At 38.8% G+C, this 27,372-nt stretch overlaps 1 protein-coding gene across 5 annotated transcripts; it reads right to left on the bottom strand.

Moving 5' to 3' along the window:
• Nucleotides 1-3,465: 3,465 nt before the first annotated feature.
• On the bottom strand, nucleotides 3,466-27,169 carry LOC143885505 (uncharacterized). 5 transcript variants are annotated; one of them, XR_013253319.1, is made up of 3 exons: nucleotides 26,796-27,169; nucleotides 16,258-18,735; nucleotides 3,466-4,093 (listed from the first exon to the last, which is right to left on the bottom strand). XR_013253319.1 is itself a non-coding variant. In XM_077389707.1 (2 exons), exons 1-2 carry the CDS (start codon nucleotides 27,003-27,005, stop codon nucleotides 3,761-3,763), a joined length of 543 nt encoding a protein of 180 aa, XP_077245822.1. In that variant the 5' UTR covers nucleotides 27,006-27,169; the 3' UTR covers nucleotides 3,475-3,760. The 5 variants fall into 5 exon arrangements, 1 of the variants encoding a protein (XP_077245822.1); XR_013253317.1 differs by lacking the exon at nucleotides 3,466-4,093 and adding an exon at nucleotides 15,754-16,138; XR_013253320.1 differs by lacking the exon at nucleotides 3,466-4,093 and adding an exon at nucleotides 15,754-16,138 and having other exon boundaries at nucleotides 16,258-16,793.
• Nucleotides 27,170-27,372: the final 203 nt, after the last annotated feature.

Here is a 27,372-nt window from a genome sequence, read left to right as displayed (position 1 = left end):
TGTAATTGTTTCCTCATTCTAGCTTCTCACCATGATTCACCTTATTCAAACCCTGTTTGCCCAATTTCCAGCCCCTGAAATTTCATCAACCCATCTGTTTTGTCTATGAGAAATTTAAATACACCTAAATACAACAAAGGAAAATGAATTATTAGCCCTTAGTCTTTTCTTGGGTCAGCCTCTTTGATGATTATATGATTGCTCTTTTGCACTAATAGGGAGCGGTACGAATATGTCATATGGGAATGAGGTGATGGCAGCATGCCCATATATGACATCTATGCCCTTGTTTCTTGTCATCTAGCATATATTGAGATACAGAAAGGAAATTAGGTTCTCCAAAATAATTCTAGAAAGCCATTAAAAAAAAAGATAAGTTAAATACACAAGCTATCCCCCATGGTGAACAGCCCCACAAGAAGCTTCATTGATCCAAATGTTAGTATCATTAATAGGACCTAGCTACTGGTGTATCACTAATCAGTATAGAGCATCAGTGGTTGGCCTGGAACATGGAATTAATCAGTTTGTGAGCATAATTGAATTAAACAGGGCAAAAACTATACACCAAAACAAGGTGTGTAGTAGTCTTAGCTGTCTAATTAATTGGTGCACATGGTCACCGACTCGTTGCATTCAAGAAGTACAATTGAAGACCGACCTCAAAATTTGCCCATAACTTGTCTGATCACCTGCTCATGATTAATTAATTCGATCCGTCCTCAAAGTTGGAACAATTCTCTTGCTCACAAAAATATAAGCTCATGTTTGAAATAGCTGAGGATCATAGGCACATGGAGAAAATCTTTCTCAAATCCCCAAACAATTACACTGAAACTTGGAAAAAAGTATAGTGTGACAGAGAGTAGCTGTTGGAGGTAATAGAAATAAGGAACTTGCTCATCAAATACATCTAGCAGGACATTATAAATTACAAAATTTATTCAACTGGAAACCATTCAAAACCCATCTTGAAACGCCCAAATCATTCGACCAAAACCCCTTTTTGCTTTCATATCAAGCAAAACCCCTTTTTGCTTTCAAAATTTATTCAACAGGGAAAGGAAGTTATATATTTCCTCCTTTATGTTCCTTCGAGGCACCCCATTTCATGTATTTATGACTACTCGTTGCATTATATAAGGGGATAGCTTTGGAAATAAAGGGGGTGATTATACCATTTCCTCAAATACAAAAAAAAGGCTATTGATGTGGGTGCTACCATATTTTGATAATCGCATAAGCTCCACTTGTCCTTTATTATTTAGTGAAATTATAAATGAAAATACGGTTGTGTTGATGTCATTCCCTGGAGTAGACTAACATAAAATGTACCCAAATAATAAACACATAAGACACCCAAATATGGATTTTTTAAAACCATAGGAATCAAGAAAACTTGGAAAATTAATCTACATGCTACCTTATATTTCAGGTCGATCACAATCACTTCTCACTTAGAGATTTTCAGGTTTTGCCCCACAAAATTTCTGGTTTGAATTCAAGGCAGGTGACGGTACTCTATTTAAGTGCTTTGAATAATTATTGACTTTAATTGTGTATGATAGGAATTATTTAGCAAGCATGAGATTTTTATTATTTGATGGTTGAAATGTAAAATCATGAAAATGTTAATGGTTTCATATCCTGATATGTTAGTGTTACTATAAAAATGAAAAATTGAAGTATAGAAATTGTTTAAACAGGTATAGGAATATGATTGGTAAATAATACCAATACACTAGCAAGAGATATAAATGCATAAGCATCAGGGTTATATGGTTGTTTGGGCGGAGGTATAAGTCGTCCAGGAATCATAGAATTCCAAGCCAGTCTTGGGTTTTAGCGCACTCCCTTAGCGGTAAATGCATCATCTTAGACCTTGACGTCAAGAGGCGGAGCGGCTAGTAGGCGCATCGTAAAAAGTCCCACATGCCCACTATCTTTGGCAGGGGTAGTGGAACGTATTGGTGGGCGAGGTAACAAGCAATATGGGAGCCTGGGTACCATGGGAAAACTGTCACATGTTACCCATTTCGTAATTAAAGAAATTCTAATTTTTGTGTTACACATTCATAGTTTAATAAGAATTATAATTGTTTTGATATGCCCTGTGTAGTGTATTTACGATGAATATTTGGTACGTAGTTTCTCTTCTTAATTATCTAGTTGCCATATTCTTGTAGATATCATTGTTAATCTATGCTTACCAATAGTTCAATTATGCATTCTAATATCGTAATTGTTTTTAGTACTTCTTTAGAGAATCGAATGACCATGTATAGTTCTATGAACTAACACAAAAATCACCCTACAGGTTTCGCAACTTTGGAGGATAACGAGATGAATTCAAATGGGGGTGAATAGATAAATGAACAGAGCGTTGGAATAAGACTTAGTAGCGTGACGGATGTCGTCATTTATGTTCTTTATTTTCATTTATGTTTGGTATTTAAGACTTGGTTAACTTGTCAGGAGTTTTAAATGAACTCAATTTGCAGGGATTTGATTTTGGATGTAGTGACATTTTATTTAGATGGTTTCATTTTAGTATGTTAGTATAGTAGTGGATATGGATATTGATGGTTCTTTTATAGTTTAAAAAGAAATTTCTTGGTAAATTTATTACAGGTTTTTCTGTCTTTTTGTGGTAACGACCCGAAACGGTTTTGGGTCGTTACAATATTGGTGCAGTTTTTTAACTTCCGCAAGGCAAAGATCTGAAGACTTGTCCTAATAGTTTTTTAACTTCCGCATTCATCAGCTTAACCTCCAAGCTAGCTCCACATAGCATGAAGTTATAGGACTGCAATTGTGGAACGCCGAGATACTTAAAAAGAAAAAGTTAATTCTCGCACCCATTACCCTCAAAATTGAGCATCCAGACCGCGTAGTATGAGGTCTGATGTACAGCCCAATTGAGTTCATCTGCAACCTAATTCAAGTTGTCAAAATTCAAACATGTTGTCAAAATTCAAGAAAATAACAATCTAAAAAATAATAGAAACCCATTTACCCACAAAAAAAAAACATATTAATTCCAAAAATAAAGTCCATAACAATAAAATCAATAAAAAGTCAAGCAGAGGTATCGAGTTTTTGCAATTACCTTAGAACCCTTGAAAGTCCCTATTCTTGATTAAAAAACCCTGAAGGGTAGGGTGCAGAGGACATCTAGCACACATAGATATTGTGGCGTCTTCGACAATAGGAGAACGTAGTGGTTTATAGAGAGAAGAATTTGTAGTGTCGGTGGAAAAAATAAAAACGTAATTTATAAAAGGAAAGAGGAAGATCGAAATCTTTTTTTAGAATCTGTGGATAGCCATTGCTGTTTTCTATTTTCTTTTGATATAGGGTCTGTTCAGTTGCGCGCAGGAAACAAAAAGGAAAAGGAAATGACGTGGCAGAAGGAAATGGAAAGGAAAAGAAACTGCTAAGAAAGCAGTAGGAGTGCGCATTCAATTGCCAGGAAACGGAAAAGAAACAGTAAAGAAACAGCAGGAATGTGCATTCAGTTGCCAGGAAACGAAAAAGAAACAGCACAGAATATGTTCTTTACCACATATAAAGCAAGTTACCCCTAAGCCCTACAGAATATATTCTTTACTATATGTTCTTTACCATATGTTCTTTACCACATATAAAGCAAGTTACGCCCCTAAGCCCTACAGAATATGTTCTTTACCACATATAAAGCAAGTTACACCCCTAAGCCTTACCAAATAGTCCACTAACACAAATAAATAGTCAAAAAAGCTTAAGAAGCATATTTTAAAAGCAATATAATGGAACCAACAAGAAAGAGGGACACCCATGGTACCATCGATGTCGCCGCCTGTGGCACCGCCTCTGCCCTTTCATTTGGCATCTTTACCACCCTTTGCTCTTCCTCAACCCTTTCACGGCTCCAATATTTGGCTCTCTCCAAATATGTGGCTAACTGTGATTGAGCCTCCGCCAACGTCCCATATGAGTGATAGCATGCTCCGTTAAATTTGTCAACTTGCTCATGGTAGTTTGGCCAAGTGTAGTAAATCCCAGGCCGCCTGCCCTTAAAGACAACATAGTACTTCTGCTTCCCCATACTCACCTAACAAAACGACAACATATCACATCCAAATATATAAGATAAGAATATGACAGTAGGCATGAAATTCCACCACCAAAAGTTTACTACATCCATCAAAAGTAATTAACATCATTACAGATAAGTTAACTACCACCATCACTTACCTTAATACTACCATAACAAGATAACCACCATCCAAAATAAATAACGACCATCCAAAATAACACAAAGACAGTAAAGTTCATATAACAATAACTACCACCATAACAACCAACATAAAGTTTATATCACCATAACTACCACCCAAAAAGTGCCATAAAAGTATTCTTCTATGAAATGAAAAGATAGAAGATATGTCGCCCATCGCCATCTCCTCCCTCAACCATCCATCCCCTGCCTGATGAAACGAGCCATCTTCCTTCGGATGTATGACCTCCTCGTACATGATGAAAAGATGAGCTTGAGATGAATTTATCGTGAGGTACTCTGTGGTCCTCAACAAGATCTCCAGCGAAAAACCACCAACTCCTCTAACAGCTTCGCGAAGCTGTGCAAGGTAAGCAGGGGCACTCGAACCTGTGAGCGCATCGGCAACCTTGTCCATGCTTGATGACAGACGCGACATGATGTCCAAATGTGCCCCACCCTAGCGAGTCCTCTGTCGTCTTGTACCAACCCGCCTTAGGGGAGATGTCTCACTACCACCATTAATGGGATCTCCTGCCGGAGATGGTGGGCATTGAGGCATTGGGGTATGGCCATCTACGAAGTTCTCTCCAATGTTATCAAGATTGACTAGCTGCGAACTCTCTACTGTTGGATCCTCATGTGTCCTAGACTTGGCCCCTTTCGCGAATTCATCTCCAAAGATTTTGCACATGTCGTCATGCAAAAATGATGGGTAGTGAAGTGTTTCTTATGTTTTGTATGAACCTGTGACAATGAGCATAAAAAATAAGAAGATATTTGATATGGTATTACTATAAGAAGATTGCATCTTGAGAGGAAGTGTTTCTTACAACGACGTAGTCATCGTAGACCTCTTTCTCGCAGGTCACCATTTTGGTGTCATCGTCCCAACCAAAACTGCTTCTACTGAGGATGATGCAAATACTCTTGTATGTTTCTTTCATAGTCTTTATGCGGTTTGTGCTCCTTGTTGAAATTGAGGTTGAAAAAGTTATTCATTGCAATTGCCGCAACTACGTAAGCGGGTTCCTTAAAACCATTTGGAATTTTGTCATATACAATGTACTTGGAATAAGTGGAATCTTGTCAACCCTTGTCAATGCATCCGCTAGCACTCTCGAGTCGGAAGCCAAACCCTCCCATCCGGCTAGGATATACGTGAATTTTAAGTCAAAGTCACAGGCCGCCAAAACATTTTGAGCTATAAAATGCTTGCGACAAAAGTAGCTAGGTTTTTCTTTAATTGGGACTTTAGCACGTATGTATGTCCTGTCTATTGCACCGATGCAATCCTTGAAATATGGCATCCACCTTGGATTCCCCTCAATCTGCGATGGTGTCTCACCTGTCGGCGGTTTGATGAAGAAATCTCGCATACCCAACATTGCCTTTAGTACTTTGTTGAAATACGTCGAAACAGTTGCCCCTGAACGTCTAGCGCATGCTCTAATAGTCCGAACCCTCTGATTATATGCTACAATATGCAAGAAGATTGCAACTTGCTCCTCCACTTTACAATGGATTGTATCTTCCAGGGTTCCCGCCCATTTAAAGATTTCAACAAATTGACGAAAGCAGCTGACGTTCATCCGTAGCAAGTTATGACAATGTTCATCTGATTGGATGATAAAAGTAATGAACATGCAACGCTTGAAGTAATTGCTTTCATAGGGAGCTCTAACAAGATATTGTTCGTAGTACTCTTTACTGAGTACTAACATAGCCGCTGCACCAGCCATTAGTAAGGCGACAACATGCTTAATGAGGTCATTCCTCTTCTTCAACTCCTGTTTTCGAATTAACTTTTTCACACGATTTGTTTGACGGTGATGCATCCTAATCTATTAGATAAACCAATAAAACATAATAAGATGGATCCCCATCAAATCCAACATAGCAAACCCCCCATTAACACCACCACAAACAATCCCACATTAACACCTCCATGTCAACAGTACAACTAGTAGCTTAGCCACGTAATCACACACAAAAAAGATCAACAACAAGATCATTTTGGTATCACAGACTAATAAAAAACTGTACAAATGATAAACATATCTGATAATGAAGCAATTAATAGATAAACCATTGTGGTTAACCATCACACAGTATAATAAGAGTTCACAACAAACGATTCAATCAGAACTAAATACCAAATCGAAAATGAAAAAACTCGTATCACAGTTCCAAATCGAAAAACAATTTTTATTCCAAAACCCAAAATGGATAAACACAGATCAGGCCAAAAAATTGAAAAAAACAGACATCAACCCAAAAATGAGGGTTCCAAAGCATAGATTACAGCTAAAAACGACGGTTTTAAAAAAAAAAATGGCACTAAAAAGAAAAATACAACAAAGAACAATGATTCATGAAAAGTTCTAGGGTTTAGAAAGCTTAGACAAAGATGAGTAGAGCAAAAAAATGGCAGAACAAACTAAAAGGGTTTAGAAACCAAAGATCCAAAAAAAAAAAATGCAAGGGTTTATAGCAAACCAGAGATTTCGTACCTGCGGTTTATAGGCCAACGAAAAAAAAGTAAGGGTTTACAACAAACCAAAGGGTTTATAAGCCAACGAAAAAATGCAAGGGTTTATAGCGAACCAAAGATCCCATTGCTCCATAGCAAACCAGAGATTTCATACCCAATATCCAGAAAAAATCCAAAAAAATGAAAAAAAGGAAGAAAGGGAGGACACATACCTGTTCGAGGAGTGGAGGTGAGCTTCGGTCGGAGAAGAAAAAGCAAGGCTTCTCCTTCCGATGGTTGGAGAAGAAAGAGTGTTTTTTTTTTGTTGCTTCTTCTGTTTTAAGAGAGGTGGGGGTTAGGGCTTTTTTTTTCTTTTTTTTGACTTCTTCTGTTTTCGAGAGGAGTGTGAGGCGGTAATCGAAGAAAATCCGTACGAATCCGAGGCTATCGTACGGATTTGTTTTCACGGAAACACCCCATCCACGTCGAATTATTCGGATTTCCACGTTGGAGTTGGGGTTTCTCAGCACTTTTCGATTGCGGGCAAAAAAACGACCAAATTAGCCACTTTCCACAGAAATGAGGGCTATTTTCTTTTCCGTTCTGTTTCCTTGCTGCAACTGAACACCCCCATAGAGAAAGTTATGGAATTTCTTGAGAGAGAGAGCAACTTTCCCAAATCTAGTTCTTTCTAGTGTAGTTCACGTATATCTCTTTGGAAACGTGGAGGGGTAGAATTCTTTCCAATATAGTACTTCATGTATATCTCTTTGGAAACGTGGAGTGGTAATTTAAATAAAATTTTAATTTTTTCCACGTAGGATATAAGCCGGATGGGGGAGCTGTCCACGTGGGCGTGAACAGTGAAACCCCCATCCTGCTATATCTATATATATAAGTAAAGCTGAATATGGGAAGCTGAGGCTGCACCACGTGTCACCCCCACTGCATTCCGAAATTTAATAATGCATTAAGGGGATGTGGCACACCATTTCACACGTATTCCTCTATCACACGTAACCTTAATAACGAAATTTAAAAACGTGTTAAGGGGATGTGGCACCCGATTAAACCTAAGATAGTAAAATACGCTTGTTATTTTGGATTTTTAAAAAAATGCTAAAATCAAGGAATGGAAATATCGCCTAAAATTAAGGGTCTATACACAGAACTGGCATGTATATTTCTCTCTCTTAAAAGAGACGATACATAGAAGTTGCGTGTATAGATTAGATACACGCTATATTTATAGAGAGTAATGGCTATTGGACTTCATTGAATAGATACACACGAAATTAAAAAAAAATTGTAATTCCGTAGATAAAGAGAGGGTTATATATAGCTTTTTAGAATACTAATTTTTCTTCGCCCCGTGCATCGCACGAGACTGCAACTAGTTATAATAGATTTCTGCAAATGTATTTTTTTTCTGTAGACACCCCATTTTGACCGAACCCGAGTTCACGCTGTGTTTGTGCGAAACCCCATCCAATCACCAAGCTAGGAGCCCGAATTGCATCACAGGTTAGGTTAGTGTCTCACTAGGGTCCCTGCAAAATTGCGTCTAAATCCGTGGTCGTTTGCCTAACAAGCGAGTGTCGTAGTGTATATTTTGGGTGTGGAGCAAGGGGAGTGAATCATCTACAAGGGGGCTGTCCAGGGGTAGAATAGAGGGGTCAAATTTATCATTTCGTTTTTAATTAAAAAACCACCGAAGGAGAGGAGAATTTTTTCGTTGAGAAAAGAGGGGAGAGGGAGGAGAAAACCGGAGAAGAAGAAGATTTTGAGAAAAGTCTCAGATCTAGATCTGAGATTTTGAGAGTTCGAAAATTAAAAAGGATTTTTCTTGATTTCTCAAAGAGGAGGAGGGAGGAAGGGAAAAAGCCCATTTGCAGAGAAAAACAGAGAGAGAGAGAGAGAGAGAGAGAGAGAGAGAGAGAGAGAGAGAGGAGCAGGAGGACCGGCCACCACTATCTTCTCCGATCCAACCGCGTCGGTCATCATCTTCTCCGATCCAACCTCGTCGGCAACCATCACCGTCCCCATTTCCGACCGTCCATCTCCACAACCTCCAAAACCCACTTCCATTTCTAATTTCTGCAACCCTAAACCCGTGCCACCTCCGACCACCGACCCTACCACCACCTTCTTCTTCTCCAGCTCCCCTTTCCACCATTTTCAACCTCAAAACCCATTTTCTTAACCCCCCATCTCCGACCGAATCTCATCCCCATCTCCAACCAGGCTTGCAACCTCCATCTCCCTCATCTCTCCGACCACCATCACCTCAACCCCAAAACCCTCTTCTCTATCTCCATCATCCCCAATTTTCCAAACCCCAAGATCCATCTCAACTTTCTCTAAATCTGTCATCTCTGAGATCTACCATTACCTTCACCTTCAAACCCTAATAATTTGAGAAAATCTAGATCTGAGGCCATTTCAGCCATCACTCTTTTCGATTTACGGCAAGCTTTGCCGGAATGCCGTTGATTCCGACAGCCTCCACCATTATTTCCTCATTTTCCACCTCCTTCAGATTGGGATGAAAATTAGAAGTTGAAGAATCATGAGAAAGGGAATTTGTAGTTGGAAATTAGAATAAGTGGAAGAAGAAGATGAATATGAGGAGTTTTTCATTGGTCTGCAAATCGAGAGAAAGGAAAGCTAGTCAGGAGATCATTTTTTTGTTTGTAGTGCTTAGCCCCATCCTCCTTATTTTTGTTTAGTATCCTTTGATTTGGGTGCAAGCATTCGGCTATCATTTTTGGTATTAGCATCTAAAGGCTCTGAAGAAACCCTGCTCCAAACAGGTAGCACTTTAACCTCTCAATTATTTTCATTTGTTTGAGTATCGTTTCATCCGTTGTCTTATGTTGCTGGCTGATGGTTATAGTTCTGCTTTATATTCGTAAATCCTAATGGATGTAAGCAGGCCCATCCATTTAATAGTCTTCATTGGTTTGATTTAATGGAGTTAGTTCTCACTATCTATCAATTCAATACCATAGATCAGATGCGCATGCTGTGTGAGTATGACATGGGAAATGGAGTGTTTCCTTATTAGTCATTTGGAAATATTGAAGTTCTTAAATGCTGGAAATCCCTCTTCAAATTGAATTAGTACCTGTACCAGAGAGTCTCTTGAAAAATTGCCAAAGCAGATTTCTAAGGAATCAAGAAGTCATCTGCTCTCTATTTATATTCATGACCTTTTGGAGGATGCCTATTTTCCAGTTGAAGAGGAGTTGCTACCAATCTGTGATCATAGATTATTGATCTCAGTGATTACAGCTTTCGTTGCTTTGACTTGCATTGTATGATTGTTCCCTTATAGCTTTTATGGACCAGTTCTTCCCCTTGCAAATAATTTCCCTTATGATTTTCATTGTGTTGCATGATGAGTTTTAAGTCTGTAAAATGCTTTTTATTGAAAACCAATGATTTCCTTTAGACGATTTCATCATGACCACTTACTGGTTGCTTTATATCATGATTTTCATTGAAGTGCTAAGAGCTTTGAATTCAATGAATGGTTTCTTTCATTTGCAAATGATGATTGTCTATAAGAATCCTAAAGTTGGCAGCCTTGTTATCTGTTGTATGCTATTGATCGCGACTGATAAGCTCGTGTTATAGACCTGGCAGATATTGCGCTATGATTAGAGAATTAAATGTATAGAGAATTGTCGGGCAATGATGGCGATAGTCGGAGCCTCCCCTTTAGAGAGACAATTTGTGTCTCTATAGAACAAGCTCATCCTTAGGGGACTTGCTCAGTCCCAGTAGGGTTTCCCTTCTTTTATTTAGAGGCTTTTTTCTAATCTTTTAGATGGTAGCTTCTCCTTTTCATTGCTTGGGCAATGAAGGAGTTATCTGGCGCCCCATTAGGAGACACCCTCGGTCTCATTAAGGTGATTCTCCTTCGGAGACATGCCTTGTCGTTTTTAGAATCTATCCCTTAGAGAGCTTTTTTTTTAGTTTTACAGAAAATTAACCCATAGGAGACACACACTGTTTCATTAGAATTTAGTTGTATCTTTGAGGAGACAAGCTCTGTCTCGCTGGAAAGTCGTACATTCTTAGGGGGACAGGTTTTGTCTCGATAGTGAGTTTCTCTTTTAGGAGGCTTATTCAGCCTCATGTTAGAGGTCCCCTTTCTTTTTGGAGCGAGTCTTTGACTCGTTCATCCTTTTAGTAGTTTCATTAGAGAGTCTTTGACTCACTCGTCCTTTGATAGCGGTATTAGAGAGTCTTTGACTCATTTCTCCCTTTTTCTTTAGTTGTTTTTAGGAGTTTTTCCTTTAGAGTTGTTGTCATTCTTCTTTGTTAGAGACTATCACAGTCTCATTAGAGCTTTGCCTCTTGATGTCCTTTTATCTCCTTGTCTTTGACATTAGTTTACAGGGTTTAGGGGTTTCCCCTATTTCGCCCTAGGGTTGGGCCCTAGGGTGTTGATTTGTGTATTCCCTTAGGTCTTTGACCAAAAGGGTGAAAACTCTTTAAACTTCAAAAACATTGGAAAAAAGTTTTAAAATCCAAAAACATTGATTATCTTAAAACTCAAAAACATTAGAAATTTAAAACATCAAAAACATTTGAAAAACCTTAAAAAAGCCTAAAGTGTTAAGTGTTTTAGATATAGTAATTAGGAGAGTTCGTTTCGAACTACGTTGGCTTGATCCTCTTCCACAAGGTACGTAGTGCAGCTTGGGATTTATATCCCAAGTCTAGCCAAACTTTTGTAAATTGCATTTTTTTTAAATCTTTTGAATAAGCAACCTTTAAAATCTTGTTTTCAAAAGATCTTCCTCTAGAGTTAGGAGTTTCTCCTAGATAGAGAGTTTCAGAGTTAGGATTTTCTTTTGATAGGTTGTTTGATTGATTGTTTGTTGTGTGCTTGTTTTAGAGTTAGGGGTCTGTTCTAGAGTTATATGAGCGCCTCCGTCCGATCAGTCGGCGATCCACATCGCCGAGTGATGACTAGAATAGGATACGTTAGTCCACCCTTTGTTTTCCTTAGGAAACACAGCCTAGTTACACATAGGTTGTAAGAACCACCTGCATTAGCTTAGGGCTAATCTGCATTTAGTTAGGGCATATAGGGTGTCCTAAAATCCATCATTCACTGGAATTTAAATAATCGTACAAGAAACTTTAATAACTAGTCCGGTCTTTTAGATCGAGTCTAGGATAGAGGTCTAGGTGTCTTAGACATTCTAGCTTAGAATAGGCGCGAAGAACTTCGTTGCCTTGATTCTCGTGGAGGCGGGGATACGTAGGCTTCCTTGGATGAATACTAGACCATCCGAGGACTCGGGCAAATGTTTTAGAGTCTTAGGAGTTATTGTGTTGTGATTATATGTTTTGATGTGTTTTCTTACTTTATCGTACTGATTATATACCTTTAGCTATAGCTTGCATGTGTTTGCACATCAGAACTTAGACACCCATTAGGCATGTCACTCATAACCTAGCTATGCTTAGATGACACATCTTTCATTTTATTTTATGTGTTTATTATCTCTATCCTCAGGAAATGCATGCTTAGGTAGACGATTCCTGAGGATTGTTCCCATTTCACGTGATTTTCACCCAAACTTCTTTGGAGTTAATAATGAATGGCATAAGAGACCAAGTGCTTACACTCGGACGAATTGGGGGTGCTTTCAGACCTTCCCCATTCGTAACCAGGCACGAACCCATATATATTTCTGGTTATCCATTGCACAGAGGATTTGATTTTAGGGTTCCATGGCATATCCATGGATGGCGACTCTGAGTTTATTTTAGGTATGTCTTCGGTTCGAGCCTTGGCTCCGGATCGAGACATATCTCTTTCTTTTTATATCGCCACTCGTGCTATGCTATGAGGGTGGCATCCGTTTTAAGAGTTCCTTGGCAGAGCTCTCCTTCACACGTGGATGATCCAGAGGGTGGTAAGGACCAGTTCCCTCGCCGTCCGCCCTCGGATCGGGGTCCACATTTTCATCATTATTCCTTCTGTTCTTTTCTTGATCATCCATTTCTAGGATCTTGACCAAATGGTTACGATGATTAGCTGAGTGTTTTCTGCATGGTTGTAGATCAAGGTGGGTCCATGATGAGCTAATTACTGATTGAGACGATGGTGTTGTATATATTAGAGAACATGATTATGTTTGCCAAGATAAAAAAAAAATAGAACGGAAAAGAAAGCAAACTTTATAGCAGAAACCGGGAGAGAACAAACATATTCTAGAATAACTTTTACGTATTCTCGATCGAATATTTCAACAAGTTAAAGAGACGCGATTAATGAAAAGTTATGTTGAAAATTGTTTTGAAATGTTTCTATAACGATAGCTTATGCTAAACTAACCTGACCCGATCCGGCCCGACCCAGCCTGGCTTGGAAAAGTCGCTACCCAAGCCCCGGAAGGATATTCCAAATCAAAGCAAAAGAAAACACACTACCCAAGCCCCGAAAAATGTGCTACCCTTGGAGGAGATGCACCCCCTTCTCCGTTGGGTTGATCGGCGTGCCGCGCCCAAGATACAACGATCCATTGGGTCTCTTACAGAATCGATCTATAGGGACGTGGGTAGAACTCACCCTTAAAAGCTAGCCGTTAAGGGGAGGGTGCCCATTCCCTTATAAAGTCCATCCACATCTATTACACTTCCGATGTGGGATCTTTGCTTTCACGTGGATCCACCAACAATCTCCCCCTCCAAGTGGAGGCAACGTGGGAACTATGACGAGATCTTCCCCGAGGGATATTTTACCATCCTCAGAGGCATACCGGGGTTACCGAGATCTTCCCTGAGGAATTTTCCGTCCTCGGAGGCACACCGGGGTTACCACGGCCCGGATTTGATACCACTGGTTGTTTGACATGGTATCGGATGCAAGGGTCTCAAGTTCAAACCTCCTTGATAACAAAAATCCATATGCAATGGCCAAATCCAAAAGAGAGGACACATATGCCACATGTAGGCCAACCCTAAAAGAGGGCCCACAAGTGACGGGGGCGTTAAAGTATAAAAGATTAAATAACGCCTTATCCAACCGCTTAAGCTTTTGAAGCAACTGGTTGTTTGACACGATCCCTCGAACTCTTCACCACCTGTGCCACAAAAGATGATAAAAGATGTGACCAAAAATGAATCAATGGAGTTTCTGGAGAAGAAAACATATAGCTTTTATAGAGATGAAGAGACCTCACCAGAAAGTGGTCGTTCTCCCTTTTTGAGATTATCGAAAGAGAGATTTTGTAGGGAAGAATAGACATGAAACGTCTCCTCCCCTCCTAAAAGCCCTCTCAACATTTCCACTTTCCCTCACTAATAGGTTTTAATGTCTACCACCGTTTCAACCCATAAAAAGTAGGTAGTAAATAAAATCTTTTGATTTCTTTAAACATTGAGAAACGTTAAAACCAAAATGTCACAGAAATCTAGCATGCAAACGAAGCAGAAGTGTGTCTTGATAAATGTCTTTTAAAAGGAGAATAAAAGGGAAATGATAAATGCACCCCTTTTAATAGCTTGGGACACCCGGCTAGAGTGTATCTATGACCGCAAAGGGGCTGATGAACTTCACATTTAAGGAATGAAGTGACCTGATTGCCACGTACAATGCAGTCTGATGTCCCAAGAGATGGAAAGGGGTGCACTTATCATTTCCGAATAAAAGTGTCTTTCATTTTAGCATTTTCCTTTTCCATTTAGGCCCTATTTGGATTGCAAGAATTTTTCGGAAAAGTATGGAAAGGAAAAATATTTCAAAAAATTCCAAACTTCTTTTTACACAAACCAACCCTATTCAAATTTTACTTAGGGCCCCTCAATTTCTGATAGTATTCCTCTAAATTAACCAAACAAGGTCATAGAAAAGAAAAAAATTTGAAGAAAATATTTTCATTTGAAAATATTTTTATTGCAATCCAAGCAGGGTTTTAATGCTGGGTATCTTTTGCATGTGTATTTATTTCCGATTGAGCAGGGTTTGCTGAAGTTTTATTTCATTTACTTACATTTGCCTTGTACTTTTCTAAATGAAGTGTTCTTTACCTACATGTAACAGAATATGTAGGTCCCACCCATATCATTTAATCTGGATCATGTAACAGATCAATACACTCACAGAATCTTAACTATTTCTAAAAAGGCGGCCCAGTGCACGAGGCTCCTGCTATTTCGGGGTCTGGGTAGGGCTAGATGTACGCAGCTTTACCCCGGCTTTGCAGAGAGGCTATTTCCGTGACTCGAACTGTGACCAAGAATCTTAACTACTAGTTGGAGACCCGTGCGATGCACGGGCGGCTAAAAAATAAAACTTTATAACTTTTTTTTTAAAGAAAAGAAAAACTTTTTAAAAAAGAAAAGAGAAGAAAAAGAAAGAATACGCATTCATAAGGAAGATATAGAGAAAATTTCAACAGAAAGCCATAAGAAATCCATCTAAAGAGGCAAGACACATATATTTAACCAAAAGTAAAGAATAATTGAAATACATAATAATTGAAATACATAACAAATTTAAGCACGGAAACAAAGGAACTAATAAAATTTTGCCAAATAGATTCTCAACGAATCCGTAAGAAGTGTTCCAATTTTTTCATTGGGTCTAGGTGGAGACCAAAGATCTTGAGCGACCGATCCGGCAGAACAACTCATGAATCCGAAACAAAATTAGAAATAAAATACCTAACTTTTGAAAGAATGAAACAAAATAAGCACGGGCAGTTATGAAAAAAAGAAAAGAAAAAAACACAAAAAAATCAGACATTAATAAGAAATTAGCATATAAGCAGATAAAAGGAAAGAAGAAAAGAAAGCGAGAAAGAGGAACAGAAACTTGCAGTTTGGCTAATCGATCAAGCTTGCTGCTTGTTCTCTGTAGCCATGGTTCGGATCCCGAGCTTCAGTTTTGGAAAAATCACACAGACGTGCGAGACAGAGAGTTTACCAAAATTTCGAGATTTAGAACCCTAAAGTAGAGTTCGTTTCTTTATATATAATGAAAAAACACTGGCTGTGCAACGTTGCGCAGGAACCCCGCGCAACGCACTGAAATACACTAATAGCAGGGGGTGTGGCCATGGTCTGAAACAATCAAATTAATCAGTACATTATACATAACACATATCCCACATTTCACACAACACATGCTGATATTTCATTTACACATCAGAGGATGGTATTTCAGCTCAATTCTAGCATAAATGTGGTAAATGCTGAATAATAAACCATAACTACATCAAGAAATATAATATCATGGCAACTACATTCTTGTAACCATTTCTTCAAACCGGCATACATCTTAAGAAGCCTTTCATTTTAAGTAGACAGAAGGAAATCCATGGTAGCCAAGTAGAACATTTGTAGACATTATGACCTTTTTCCCTAAAGAGCCAAGAGACCTTGAGCATAGAAAACACAATCAAATAAAGAAACAATCAAGAATATGAAAGAGGTATATTAAAATTGTTCATAAAATTGAAGGCGCATAATCATACTGAAATCTAAACGAAAATGCCACCTTTTCTCTTCATCATGAGGATTCCCCTCATCAGAAATCTTCATATGAGCCCCTGATTAGGGAGGACTCTGATGATGATGTTTTCCCCCCAACCCTTTGGCCATCTTAACATCAATTGGTCCCTTGGGCTTCATAGCAAATCCAATTTGGAAGCTCCTCCATCTGATCTGTCAGGGACACCTCCTCTCATATTGCATGCTTGTCCTCTGGAGTCCCCTTCTTCTCTTTCCTCCTCAGCCAATACAAAGGACACTGCTTCCTCATCCCAAAAGAAGAAAAAGAATAAGAAAAGTAGGGAAAAAGCCAAGGCCATGTTTCAGAATCAAATAGCTGATGAGCAAGATATCTTCATCGGCTACAGTGATAGAGTGAAGAAACACATGACCTCCATTCCGATTGATGGTCCTCTTCCTCCTGAATCAGACCTTCAGCCTGGAGATGTAGAAACCACCAATCCAGTGGGAAAAACCGCCCTTCAACTGAGTCTCTCTCCTCCTTTGTCAGCACCAGTACAGGTATTTCTGTCATGTCTAATTCTGTGAAAGAAAGCATAACTGAAGCATCAAATGCAGAAAAGGCAGTACTGGCATCTCCCTCACTGTTGGTCTTAATCCTTGTGCATATGGTCAGGTCTTGGAAACAGCTAATGACTCTTTGGGAGCTCCTCCAAAAAGTCCCTTTGTCAGCACTGATCTATGGACCGAAGGATCTATAAGTTTTCCTAGTACCACTGATGAGATGCTAATACTAAAAAAAAGAAAGAAGAGAAAGCTGACTTTTTGCCAGCTGAAAGGTCTGATCTGTTCTGCAGCAAGCTAGTACTAAGGTAGCTACAACAGCTTCTCCTACTGTCAGATCAACAGGGACAGGGGAAACAAACTATTCCAGCTAAGGACAGTACCTCCCTGGCAGTAGTGAAAAGTCTATCTGATGTTGAATTCAGATGTGCTCCGAAAAAACAATAGAAAAAAAAATAGAAAATGAAAAAAAAAAATCGAGAATACAGAGAATCTAATAGAGAGAGAGAGAGCGAGAGAGAGAGAGAGAGAGAGAGGAATTCAAATGTGCTCCGAAAAAACAATAGAAAAATAAATCGAAAATGAAAAAAAAATCCAGAGAAAAAAGATTTTACCAAATCAGTGTGGTTTTGGGAGGTTTACCATCCAACCCATGTAAAAACTTTGGAACAACAAAATCAATCAGAAATACACAAGCTTCTTATCTCATATTGAGACACCCAAAAAACTACTTTGTCCATTTCTACCAATGGAGATCTCTAGAAACAGGGAAAAAAGTTTCTGAGACAATAACTTAGGAATGAGGTAAAAATATCATGACTCTAAAATAATAAAATTTGATTGAATGAAGGATAGGATCTGATTTAATAACAAATTCTTCTAAACATTCAAGATTCTCGTGTACTCAAAAACATATCTATCCAATTTCAATTTCTCAAGTCATGAAAAAAGAAATGCACAAAACATATAAAACCATTTGAGAAAAATCATACTCAAGATAAAAGACCTCATTATTTAGGAGAATTGGGTTAGATGGTTTAAATGAGATCCTTGGGCCCCTTTCAACAACGGAGAATATTTGTAACCACGCCTTAATTCCTACATAATCTATAATTTTGATGTTAAGTGGAACCACTGAATTACATCTTTTAATCCCTAAACCAATTAAAACCCAATTTAGGAATATAAATAGGGGTATTTAAGTAAATAATGAATAAAAGAGATAAAATAGGATCTCTTAGCAAAAATTTAGGAGGTATCCGATCTCCAAATTTGGAGTGGTTGTGCGGCACATCCAAAAATTTGGAGTGTGTGCACACCAATAAGTGGGCCATGTATAAAAAAGAAAAAAAAAGAAATATCTTATTCCTTTGTGGTTGTTAATTGATTTAGATAAGAATTAGTAAATTAGGGAACTTGCTAACCTTTTCGTAATTGAATAAGAAACAACAGCTAAGACGGAAAAAATATATATATACACGCATATCTTGGCTTCTCTTTCTCTCACGCCCAACTTGTGCAAGTAGAGAGAGAGAGAGAGAGACGTATTATTTACCACATATAAAGCGAGTTACGCCCCTAAGCCCTACCAAATAGTCCACTAACACAAATAAATAGTCAAACAAGCGTAAGAAGTAGATTTTCAAAGCAATATAATGGAACCAACAAGAAAGAGGGACACCCATGGTACCATCGATGTCGCCACCTGTGGCACCGCCTCTGCCCTTTCATTTCGCATCTTTACTACCCTTTGCGCTTCCCCAACCCTTTCACGGCTCCAATATTTGGCTCTCTCCAAATATGTGGCTAGCTGTGATTGAGCCTCCGCCAACGTCTCATATGAGTGGTAGCATGCTCCGCTAAATTTGTCAACTTGCTCATGGTACTCTGGCCAAGTGTAGTAAATCCCAGGCCGCCTGCCATTAAAGACAACATAGTACTTCTACTTCCCCATACTCACCTAACAAAACGACAACATATCACATCCAAATATATAAGATAAGAATATGACAGTAGGCATGAAATTCCACCACCAAAAGTTTACTACATCCATCAAAAGTAATTAACATCATTACAGATAAGTTAACTACCACCATCACTTTCCTTAATACTACCATAACAAGATAACCACCATCCAAAATAAATAACCACCATCCAAAATAACACAAAGACTGTAAAGTTCATATAACAGTAACTACCACCATAACATCCAACATAAAGTTTATATCACCATAACTACCACCCAAAAAGTGGCATAAAAGTATTCTTCTATGAAATGAAAAGATAGAAGATATGTTGCCCATTCCCATCTCCTCCCTCAACCATCCATCTACTGCCTGATGAAACGAGTCATCTTCCTTCGGATGTACGACCTCCTCTCGTCCTCCTCGTACCTGATGAAAAGATGCGCTTGAGATGGATTTATTGTGAGGTACTCCGTAGTCCTCAACAAGTTCGCCTGCGAAAAACCACCAACTCCTCTAACAGTTTCGCGAAGCTGTGTAAGGTAAGCAAGGGCACTCGAACCTGTGAGGGCATCGGCAACCTTGTCCATGCTTGATGACAGACGCGACATGCTGTTCAAATGTGCCCCACCCTGGCGAGTCCTTTCTCATCTTGTACCAACCCGCCTTAAGGGAGATGTCTCACTACCACCATTAATGGGATCTGCTGCCGGAGATGGTGGGCGTTGAGATGTTGGGGTATGGCCATCTGCGAAGTTCTCCCCAATGTTATCAAGACTGACTGGCTGCGAACTTTCTATGGTTGGATCCTCATGCGCCCTAGACTTGGCCCCTTTCGCAAATTCATCTCCAAAGATTTTGCACATGTCGTCATGCAAAAATGATGGGTAGCAAAGTGTTTCTTATGTTTTGGATGAGCCTGTGACAAGGAGCATAAAAAATAAAAATATATTAGATATGGTATTACTATAAGAAGATTGTATCTTGAGAGGAAGTATTTCTTACAGCAACGTAGTCATCGTAGACCTCTTTCTCGCAGGTGACCATTTTGGTGTCATCGTCCCAACCAAAACCGCTTCTACTAAGGATAATGCAAACATTCTTGTATGTTTCTTTCATAGTCTTTATGCTATTCTTTTTGTGCTCCTTGTTGAGATTGAGGTTGAAAAAGTTATTCATTGCAGTGGTCGCAGCTACGTAAGCAGGTTCCTTAAAACCATTTGGAATTTTGTCATATACAATGTACTTGGAATAAGTGGAATCTTGTCAGCCCTTGTTAATGCATCCGCTAACACTCTCAAGTCAGAAGCCGAACCCTCCCATCCGACTTGGATATACGTGAATTTTAAGTCAAAGTCACAGGCCGCCAAAACATTTTGAGCTATAAAATGCTTACGACAAAACTAGCTAGGTTTTTCTTCAATTGGGACTTTAGCACGTATGTATGTTCCGTCTATTGCACCGATGCAATCCTTGAATTATGGCATCCACCTTGGATTCCCCTCAATCTGCGATGGTGTCTCACCTGTCGACGGTTTGATGAAGAAATCTTGCATACCCAAAATTGCCTTTAGTACTTTGTTGAAATACCACAAAACAGTTGCCCCTGAACGTCTAGCGCATGCTCTAATAGTCCGAACCCTCTGATTATGTGCTACAATATGCAAGAAGATTACAACTTGCTCCTCCACTTTACAATGGATTGTATCTTCCAGGGTTCCCGCCCGTTTAAAGATTTCGACAAATTGACAAAAGCAGTTGATGTTCATCCGTAGCAAGTTATGACAATGTTCATCTGATTGGATGACAAAAGTAATGAACGTACAACTCGTGAAGTAATTGCTTTCATAAGGAGCTCTAACAAGGCTCTATTCGTAGTACTCTTTCCAGAGTACTAACATAGCCGCTGCACCAGCCATTAGTAAGGCGACAACGTGCTTAATGAGGTCATTCCTCTCCTTCAACTCCTATTTTCGAATTAACTTTTTCACCCTATTTGTTTGACGATGAGGCATCCTAATCTATTAGATAAACCAATAAAACATAATAAGATGGATCCCCATCAAATCCAACATAGCAAACCCCTCATTAATACCACCACAAACAAACCCACATTAACACCTCCATGTCAACAGTACAACTAGTAGCTTAGCCATGTAATCACACACAAAAAAGATCAACAACAAGATAATTTTAGTATCACAGACTAATAAAAAACTGTACAAATGATAAACATAGCTGATAATGAAGCAATTAATAGATAAACAATTGTGGTTAACCATCACACACAATAATAAGAGTTCACAACCAATGATTCAATCAGAACTAAATACCAAATCGGAAATGAAAAAACTCATATCACAGTTCCAAATCGGAAAAACAATTTTTATTCCAAAACCCAAAATGGATAAACACAGATCAGCTCAAAAAAATTAAAAAAACAGACATCAGCCCAAAAATGAGGGTTCCAAAGCATAGATTACAGCTAAAAACGAGGGTTTTCAAAAAAAATGGCACAAAAAAGAAAAAAACAACAAAGAACAATGATCCATGAAAAGTTCTAGGGTTTAGAAAGCTTAGACATAGATGAGTAGAGCAAAAAAAATGGCAGAAAAAAACTAAAAGGGTTTAGAAACCAAAGATCCAAAAAAAAAAAATGCAAGGGTTTATAGCAAACCAGAGATTTCATACCTGGGGGTTATAGGCCAACGAAAAAATGCAAGGGTTTACAACAAACCAAAGGGTTTATAAGCCAACGAAAAAATGCAAGGGTGTTTAGCAAACCAAAGATCTCGTTGCTCCATAGCAAACCAGAGATTTCATACCCAATATCCAGAAAAAATCCGAAAAAATGAAAAAACGGAAGAAAGGGTGGACACGTACCTATTCGAGGAGTGGAGGAGAGCTTCGGTCAGAGAAGAAAAAGCAAGGCTTCTCCTTCCAATGGTTGGAGAAGAAAGAGTGTTTTTTTTTTTTTGCTTCTTCTGTTTCAAGAGAGGTGGGGGTAAAGGCTTTTTTTTTTTACTTCTTCTGTTTTTGAGAGGAGTGGGAGGCGGTAATCGAGGAAAATCCGTGTGAATCCGAGGCTATCGCACGGATTTGTTTTCGCGGAAACACCCCATCCACGTCGGATTATTCGGATTCCACATTGGAGTTGGGGTTTCTCAGCGCTTTCCGATTACGGGCAACAAAATGACCAAATTAGCCACTTTGCATGGAAATGAGGGCTATTTTATTTTCCGTTCTGTTTCCTTGCTACAACTGAACACACCCATAGAGAAAGTTGCCGAATTTCTTGAGAGAGAGAGAGAGAGAGGGAGAGAGAGAGAGCAACTTTCCCAAATCTAGCTCTTTCTAGTATAGTTCACGCATATCTCTTTGGAAACGTGGAGGGGTAGAATTCTTTCCAATATAGGACTTCATGTATATCTCTTTGGAAACGTGGAGTGGTAATTTAAATAAAATTTTAATTTTTTCCACGTAGGATATAAGCCGGATGGGGGAGCTGTCCACGCGGGCGTGAGCAGTGAAACCCCCATCCTGCTATATTATAATAGATTTCTGCAAATGTATTTTTTCATCATTATTCCTTCTGTTCTTTTCTTGATCATCCATTTCTAGGATCTTGACCAGATGGTTACGATGATTAGCTGTGTGTTTTCTGCATGGTTGTAGATCAAGGTGGGTCCATGATGAGCTGATTCGTGATTGAGACGATGGTGTTGTATATTCGCCCCCTTTTCTTCCTCAGGCCACCCCTCTAGTGTATTTATGACTACTCTTTTCAACAGGGGTGGCCAGTGAAAAAAAGGGGCTAGATATCATTTCCCTTCAAAAAGAGAATGTGGAATACACAATTGCTAATTAGTGGGACCACCACCCATGAATGTAAGGTGGGAAACTTAGTGGGTAGTGATTCAGATGGCCGTCTGAAGTGCATAACACGGCATAGATGGATAATTGAAATGGAGATTAAGAGATGACGTTTCATTGAAATTGTGGGTCCTCTTTTCGAGTATATCTGGGAAATGATATTTTTTTCATTCTTTGCCAATATTTTCACCCATTTTTGTTTATCTTTTCCTAGAAAAAGATTGCATTTCCAAACTTTGTTTGATTTTTAAAGTAAACAAAAAGAAGGAAAAAAATACAAGAAAACCGAGTAAGAAATATGCCACCAAACCAATACTCAATTCACGATAGAGTAGAGTACTTGTATTGTCAATGTGCTTCATTTGCGGACACCTCATTGTATGACAATGGGGCATGCCCCACTAGGACATAGTGGGTCCCAACTTAGGTTGATCTAAATCGCCCATTTCATGTTGTGACAAATTGTAATGGTAGATGAACAAAGTGACTCTTTAGAACAAAGAAACAGAACAGAAGGAGAGAGAAAGATAGGCAAGGCACAACGAAGCTTTCTCTAATAGATTCTTTTTCCCCACTTATGCACGTAGCTACACAGAAATAAGTCCTAATAAAATAATACATATGCCACGAACAAGGTCTGCGCCCTGAGTTCAAGACAACAAGTATGCCCTTACATATAAGAAAAGAGAAGAGTGAAAGGGGAGATAGTTTTCTTAAAATTGAGACCGCAAGCCTTTCTTTTTGTTAATAGAAAAAAAAGGATATGAAGGCACCACGTCAAATGAAAAGTACCTTTTCATTTTAAAACAGGTCTTTCAACATCTTGATGACCCCAACTATGAAAACTTTCAAGGAGCCAAGAGGATTTTTTGAAACATTTTTCTTCTTAGTAATCAGCATAGATTCTTCGATATGTTCGGGCACAAAGATTATGGACTACATTATGGCACACAAAATGCGTAGATATTCATGTAGAAAGGTATACTGACGTAGGCTAGTCTAGTCACTCCGATAAGTGCCAATTTGTAACTAGTTTTTGTGTGCTTGTGAATGGCTACACTGTATCATTGAGCACATGAATGCACCAAACTGGATTTACGTGAATACAACATCTCCTCCACGAACTGCATTTGAAGTTGCCTATATGACCTCTTTTGTGCAACAATCGAAGTGCAATCAGAATGTCCCAAAGTATCATTCATCGTGCTAGAACCAAATACATCAAGATTCACAACTACTTTGTTCAAAAGTTAAGTGGCAGCAGTGGAATGCTTCCTTTAAATGTATCTAGTCAAGATCCGCTTACCGATGCATTCACAAAAGGGGGCAACTCAGACCGACATCATAACCTGATTAGCAAGCTGAGAATGTTTAAAGCAACATTTCAGCTTGAGGAAGGTAAAAAAATACCACAAAGGAGTATTTTAGATATTTTATGAGGTATTGTATATAATCGTTGTATGTCTTATTTTCGAAATTAATGAGTCACTGCCCACGTGTGATGGTATCTCTATTCTGTTCTCCTTCACAGTATCATTTTATCTAATTTTACTTACCACATGCTTTGGTCCTATGCTAACGTATCAGATTACCAGCTCAAGTTCTTGTACTTCTAGCAAACTTAAACAATCAAAGGGGCAGTAAAGAATACACCACTGACCACACCTCTCTCAATCAACTTTCTAGGCTATGTGTGAAATAGAAAAAACTACTACACGACCTGTGTGGCTGCCTGCAAATACAAGAAAACAAGGCCATAGTCGCCTATTGGCACAATTAGTTTTTTTTAATATAGAATGGTTAATGCCTTATTAAGTGAAGGCATAACCCAACGACTGAGATGGTTTAAAGGCACAATCCATTGACAAAGACAACATGAAAAGAAGAAAGGATGTAGGGTAGAAGTAACAAAAAACAAAGAAAATCCACAAAAGATTATTTGCCACCAAACTATACACTCTCACGCTGGTAAGTTATATGAAAATGGGGTCTCCTCTCAGCTAACCCTCGACACTAGCAAATCAGCCTTTGTATTAGCCAACCTCCATACATATTGAATCTCGGTATCAAGTCCTTCCAAAGAATCCCGAATCTCCTCTACGGCATCCACGAAGCTCCATGGGTAGTTAATCTCGTCTCTCACCCATTTGTCCACATTGAGGGAGTTTCCTTCAATGATCATATGTTGAATCTGCTCCTAAGAAGCGTATTGAATACCACTAAGAAGCATCATAGCCTCGTCCTTGATAGCATCCCTATTACCAGTTGGGCTTGAAAAAGCCCAAATTACCTCTTTGTTTGCATTTCTCAACAGCTCCCCAATGCATGTCAGACCAAGATTACCAATACTTGAACCATCAAAGTACAGTCTTAACCGACGAGGTTGCGGGGTTCATTGGGCTCGGGGCACTCCGAGTGAATGCTGCTTAGCCTAATCACCTCCCACAACCTATGCAAAGATGTTACCGAAACTCCACTGAACATAGAGAGGACTGATGCCCACCGAACAATTACAGAGAAATTTTTTCTGTAAACTTCGCATGCCTCTGAAAGTACCTTTAAAGAACTCTCATGTTTCTTTCCTTCCATACTGGGAAGAAAGTGGCAGCCAGGAATAGGGTTTATAAAGTCCTACATCTAGAGGGCCAAGGGGCAAAACTCCATGATTCAATATGATCAGGGAGAACCGAACAAACTCTAAAGAGACACGGACAAATTACCACAACTCATGAGTAAATTGGCAATGAAGAAGGCGGTCAACGGACTCGACGTCTGAAAGACAAATGGAAGAATGGTTAACCATAATATTTTGTGTATTATTAAGGTGATTAACAGTGAGGATCTTATGAAAACGAGTGGGCAAAATAGAATGCATTAATTCTCGAAGGGGTTTTAATTTCCCAAACTAGCTGTGCTAGTGATGAATTATGACTCAGGACCAAGTGTCTATAGAAAGATTTGGGGGACAACGTGCCCATTGAGATCCATTGCCAAACTCTTTTGTCTTTTTCGTCACGTTTTATTTAGATTGAGTTAATTCTTCATTGAGAGGATGTAATTTCTCTCATTTCTTGCTCAAAGAAATTCCTCCTGAATCTGAAATTCCAATCTACTATATCTTTTTGGTCGCGAGATACCACCTTAAATAATGTTGGACAGTCCTACATTAATGTTCCATCCCCACACAAGTTATCTATCCAGAATCTAATCATTTCCCCATCTCCTATCCTTAATCATAATCCTTTTTGAATGAGACTCTAGAATTTCATAATAGAGCGTTAGGCTATTTTCTTCCTTATTGTTCCATATAAAAATGATTACTGCAACCCTTAATTACTTGCATCCAGAGTGATCAAACGATAGTTTCTATTTTCTTCCTTATTGTTCCATGGCGGGTTAGCCCGATACTGTAGCTTTGAAATTCCCAGTCCCTGTAACACCCCCCCCCCCACCCCCCCCACCCCCCCACGCAACACACACACACACACACACCAAACCACCAATTTGGTGTAGTTCACTCTTTGACCAGGTATTGCTTCATTGCATCTGATTACTACCTTAAGATTTTTTTTTAAAACTTTTACAGGCTAAATAATACTGTATTATCTGCATATCAGCACAATTAGCACTGCTAAAAATGTATATGTTCGACAGTCTAGTCTGATCAGATGTAGCATAATTATGTTCTTATATTAAATTATTTATGTCAAATATTTAGTAGATAATATATGCGTCTGTGATATGGACATATACACCTTAAAGACTACAAGAATCGCAACCTTCCCAAAGAACTAAGATGAAAGTCTAATACAAAGAGAAAAATGCAACACTAGCAACATAAACTCTAAAATTTAGAATCTTGAAAACACCAAGTTAGTTAAGCTTAAGCAATAGGCATGGAATCAACCCACCTAAATATATTCCCAAAGCAGCTAATTGAGGACTAGTTTCAAGAAGGAAACAGCAATACAAATTTGAAAAGCCAAAGCAAAGAACTAGCCCACCAAATATTATAATCTTAAAGCAGCTAATTAAACAATAGTTTCAAGAAGAAAACACCAATCTAAATCAAAAGATCTTTCAAGAGAAAAATTACTTTGTATACCCTTCATCAATTAATTCACAGCAAAGGCCATATGGGTATTCTTCAAATGAGGGTTTGAGAAATGAAAGAAAATCTGACCTGGGAATTCTTCAAATGAGGCTTAGCTTCTGTTTTATAAAGCTTATTAGCAGTCTCTTCAAATGAGGGTTTGAGAGGGAGAGATTTCTCAACCCAAACCCCATTAACTAAAGAGATACGGGGCCCACCACTCTGAGATGCGTCAGTGAAGATGAGAGCAACGAGCTGAGAAGAGAGGGAGTTGAGTTCAAGGGTTTTTCCCTTCGACATGGATCAATGATGGAGAAAACACGAGATTGGTCCCTTCTTTCAACAGGATGTGTTTTGCGATTCTCAGAGAAAAATCTGTTTGGTTGCCGATTGATTTTCTTAGATCCATCGCCGGAAATTTTCAGAGGGTTTAGACTCAAAGCAAAACGGTATTGTATTTAGCTTTCTCCTTTATGTCACTCTGTTTTTTAAAGGAAAATAAGGGAGTAAAAAAAGGTAGACTAATGATATTGGCACCATCATGTTTTGATAATTATACGAACTCACCTTGTCTTTTATAATTTAAGTATCTATCAAATGTTACACAGTTCCCAAAAAGCTCTCAATAGCCCATTTGAAAAAGACAAGCTGGGTTTGTGCAATTATT

This window comes from Tasmannia lanceolata, unplaced genomic scaffold (genome assembly GCF_043159265.1).
Source record: "Tasmannia lanceolata isolate RefF3 unplaced genomic scaffold, GAP_Taslan_0.1 ptg000008l, whole genome shotgun sequence".
Classification (NCBI taxonomy): Eukaryota; Viridiplantae; Streptophyta; class Magnoliopsida; order Canellales; family Winteraceae; genus Tasmannia; species Tasmannia lanceolata.
The sequence above is the reverse complement of the archived record's forward strand: the minus strand, read 5'-3'. Positions and strand labels throughout refer to the sequence as shown.

Coding starts and splice junctions, on each gene's coding strand:
- LOC143885505 (XM_077389707.1), bottom strand. CDS start 27,005: ATGTCGAAGGGAAAAACCCTTGAACTCAACTCCCTCTCTTCTCAGCTC. Junction 4,094..26,795: donor CTCATTTGAAGAATTCCCAG/GTCAGATTTTCT, acceptor TCGTTTTGTTAG/GTGAGTATGGGGAAGCAGAA.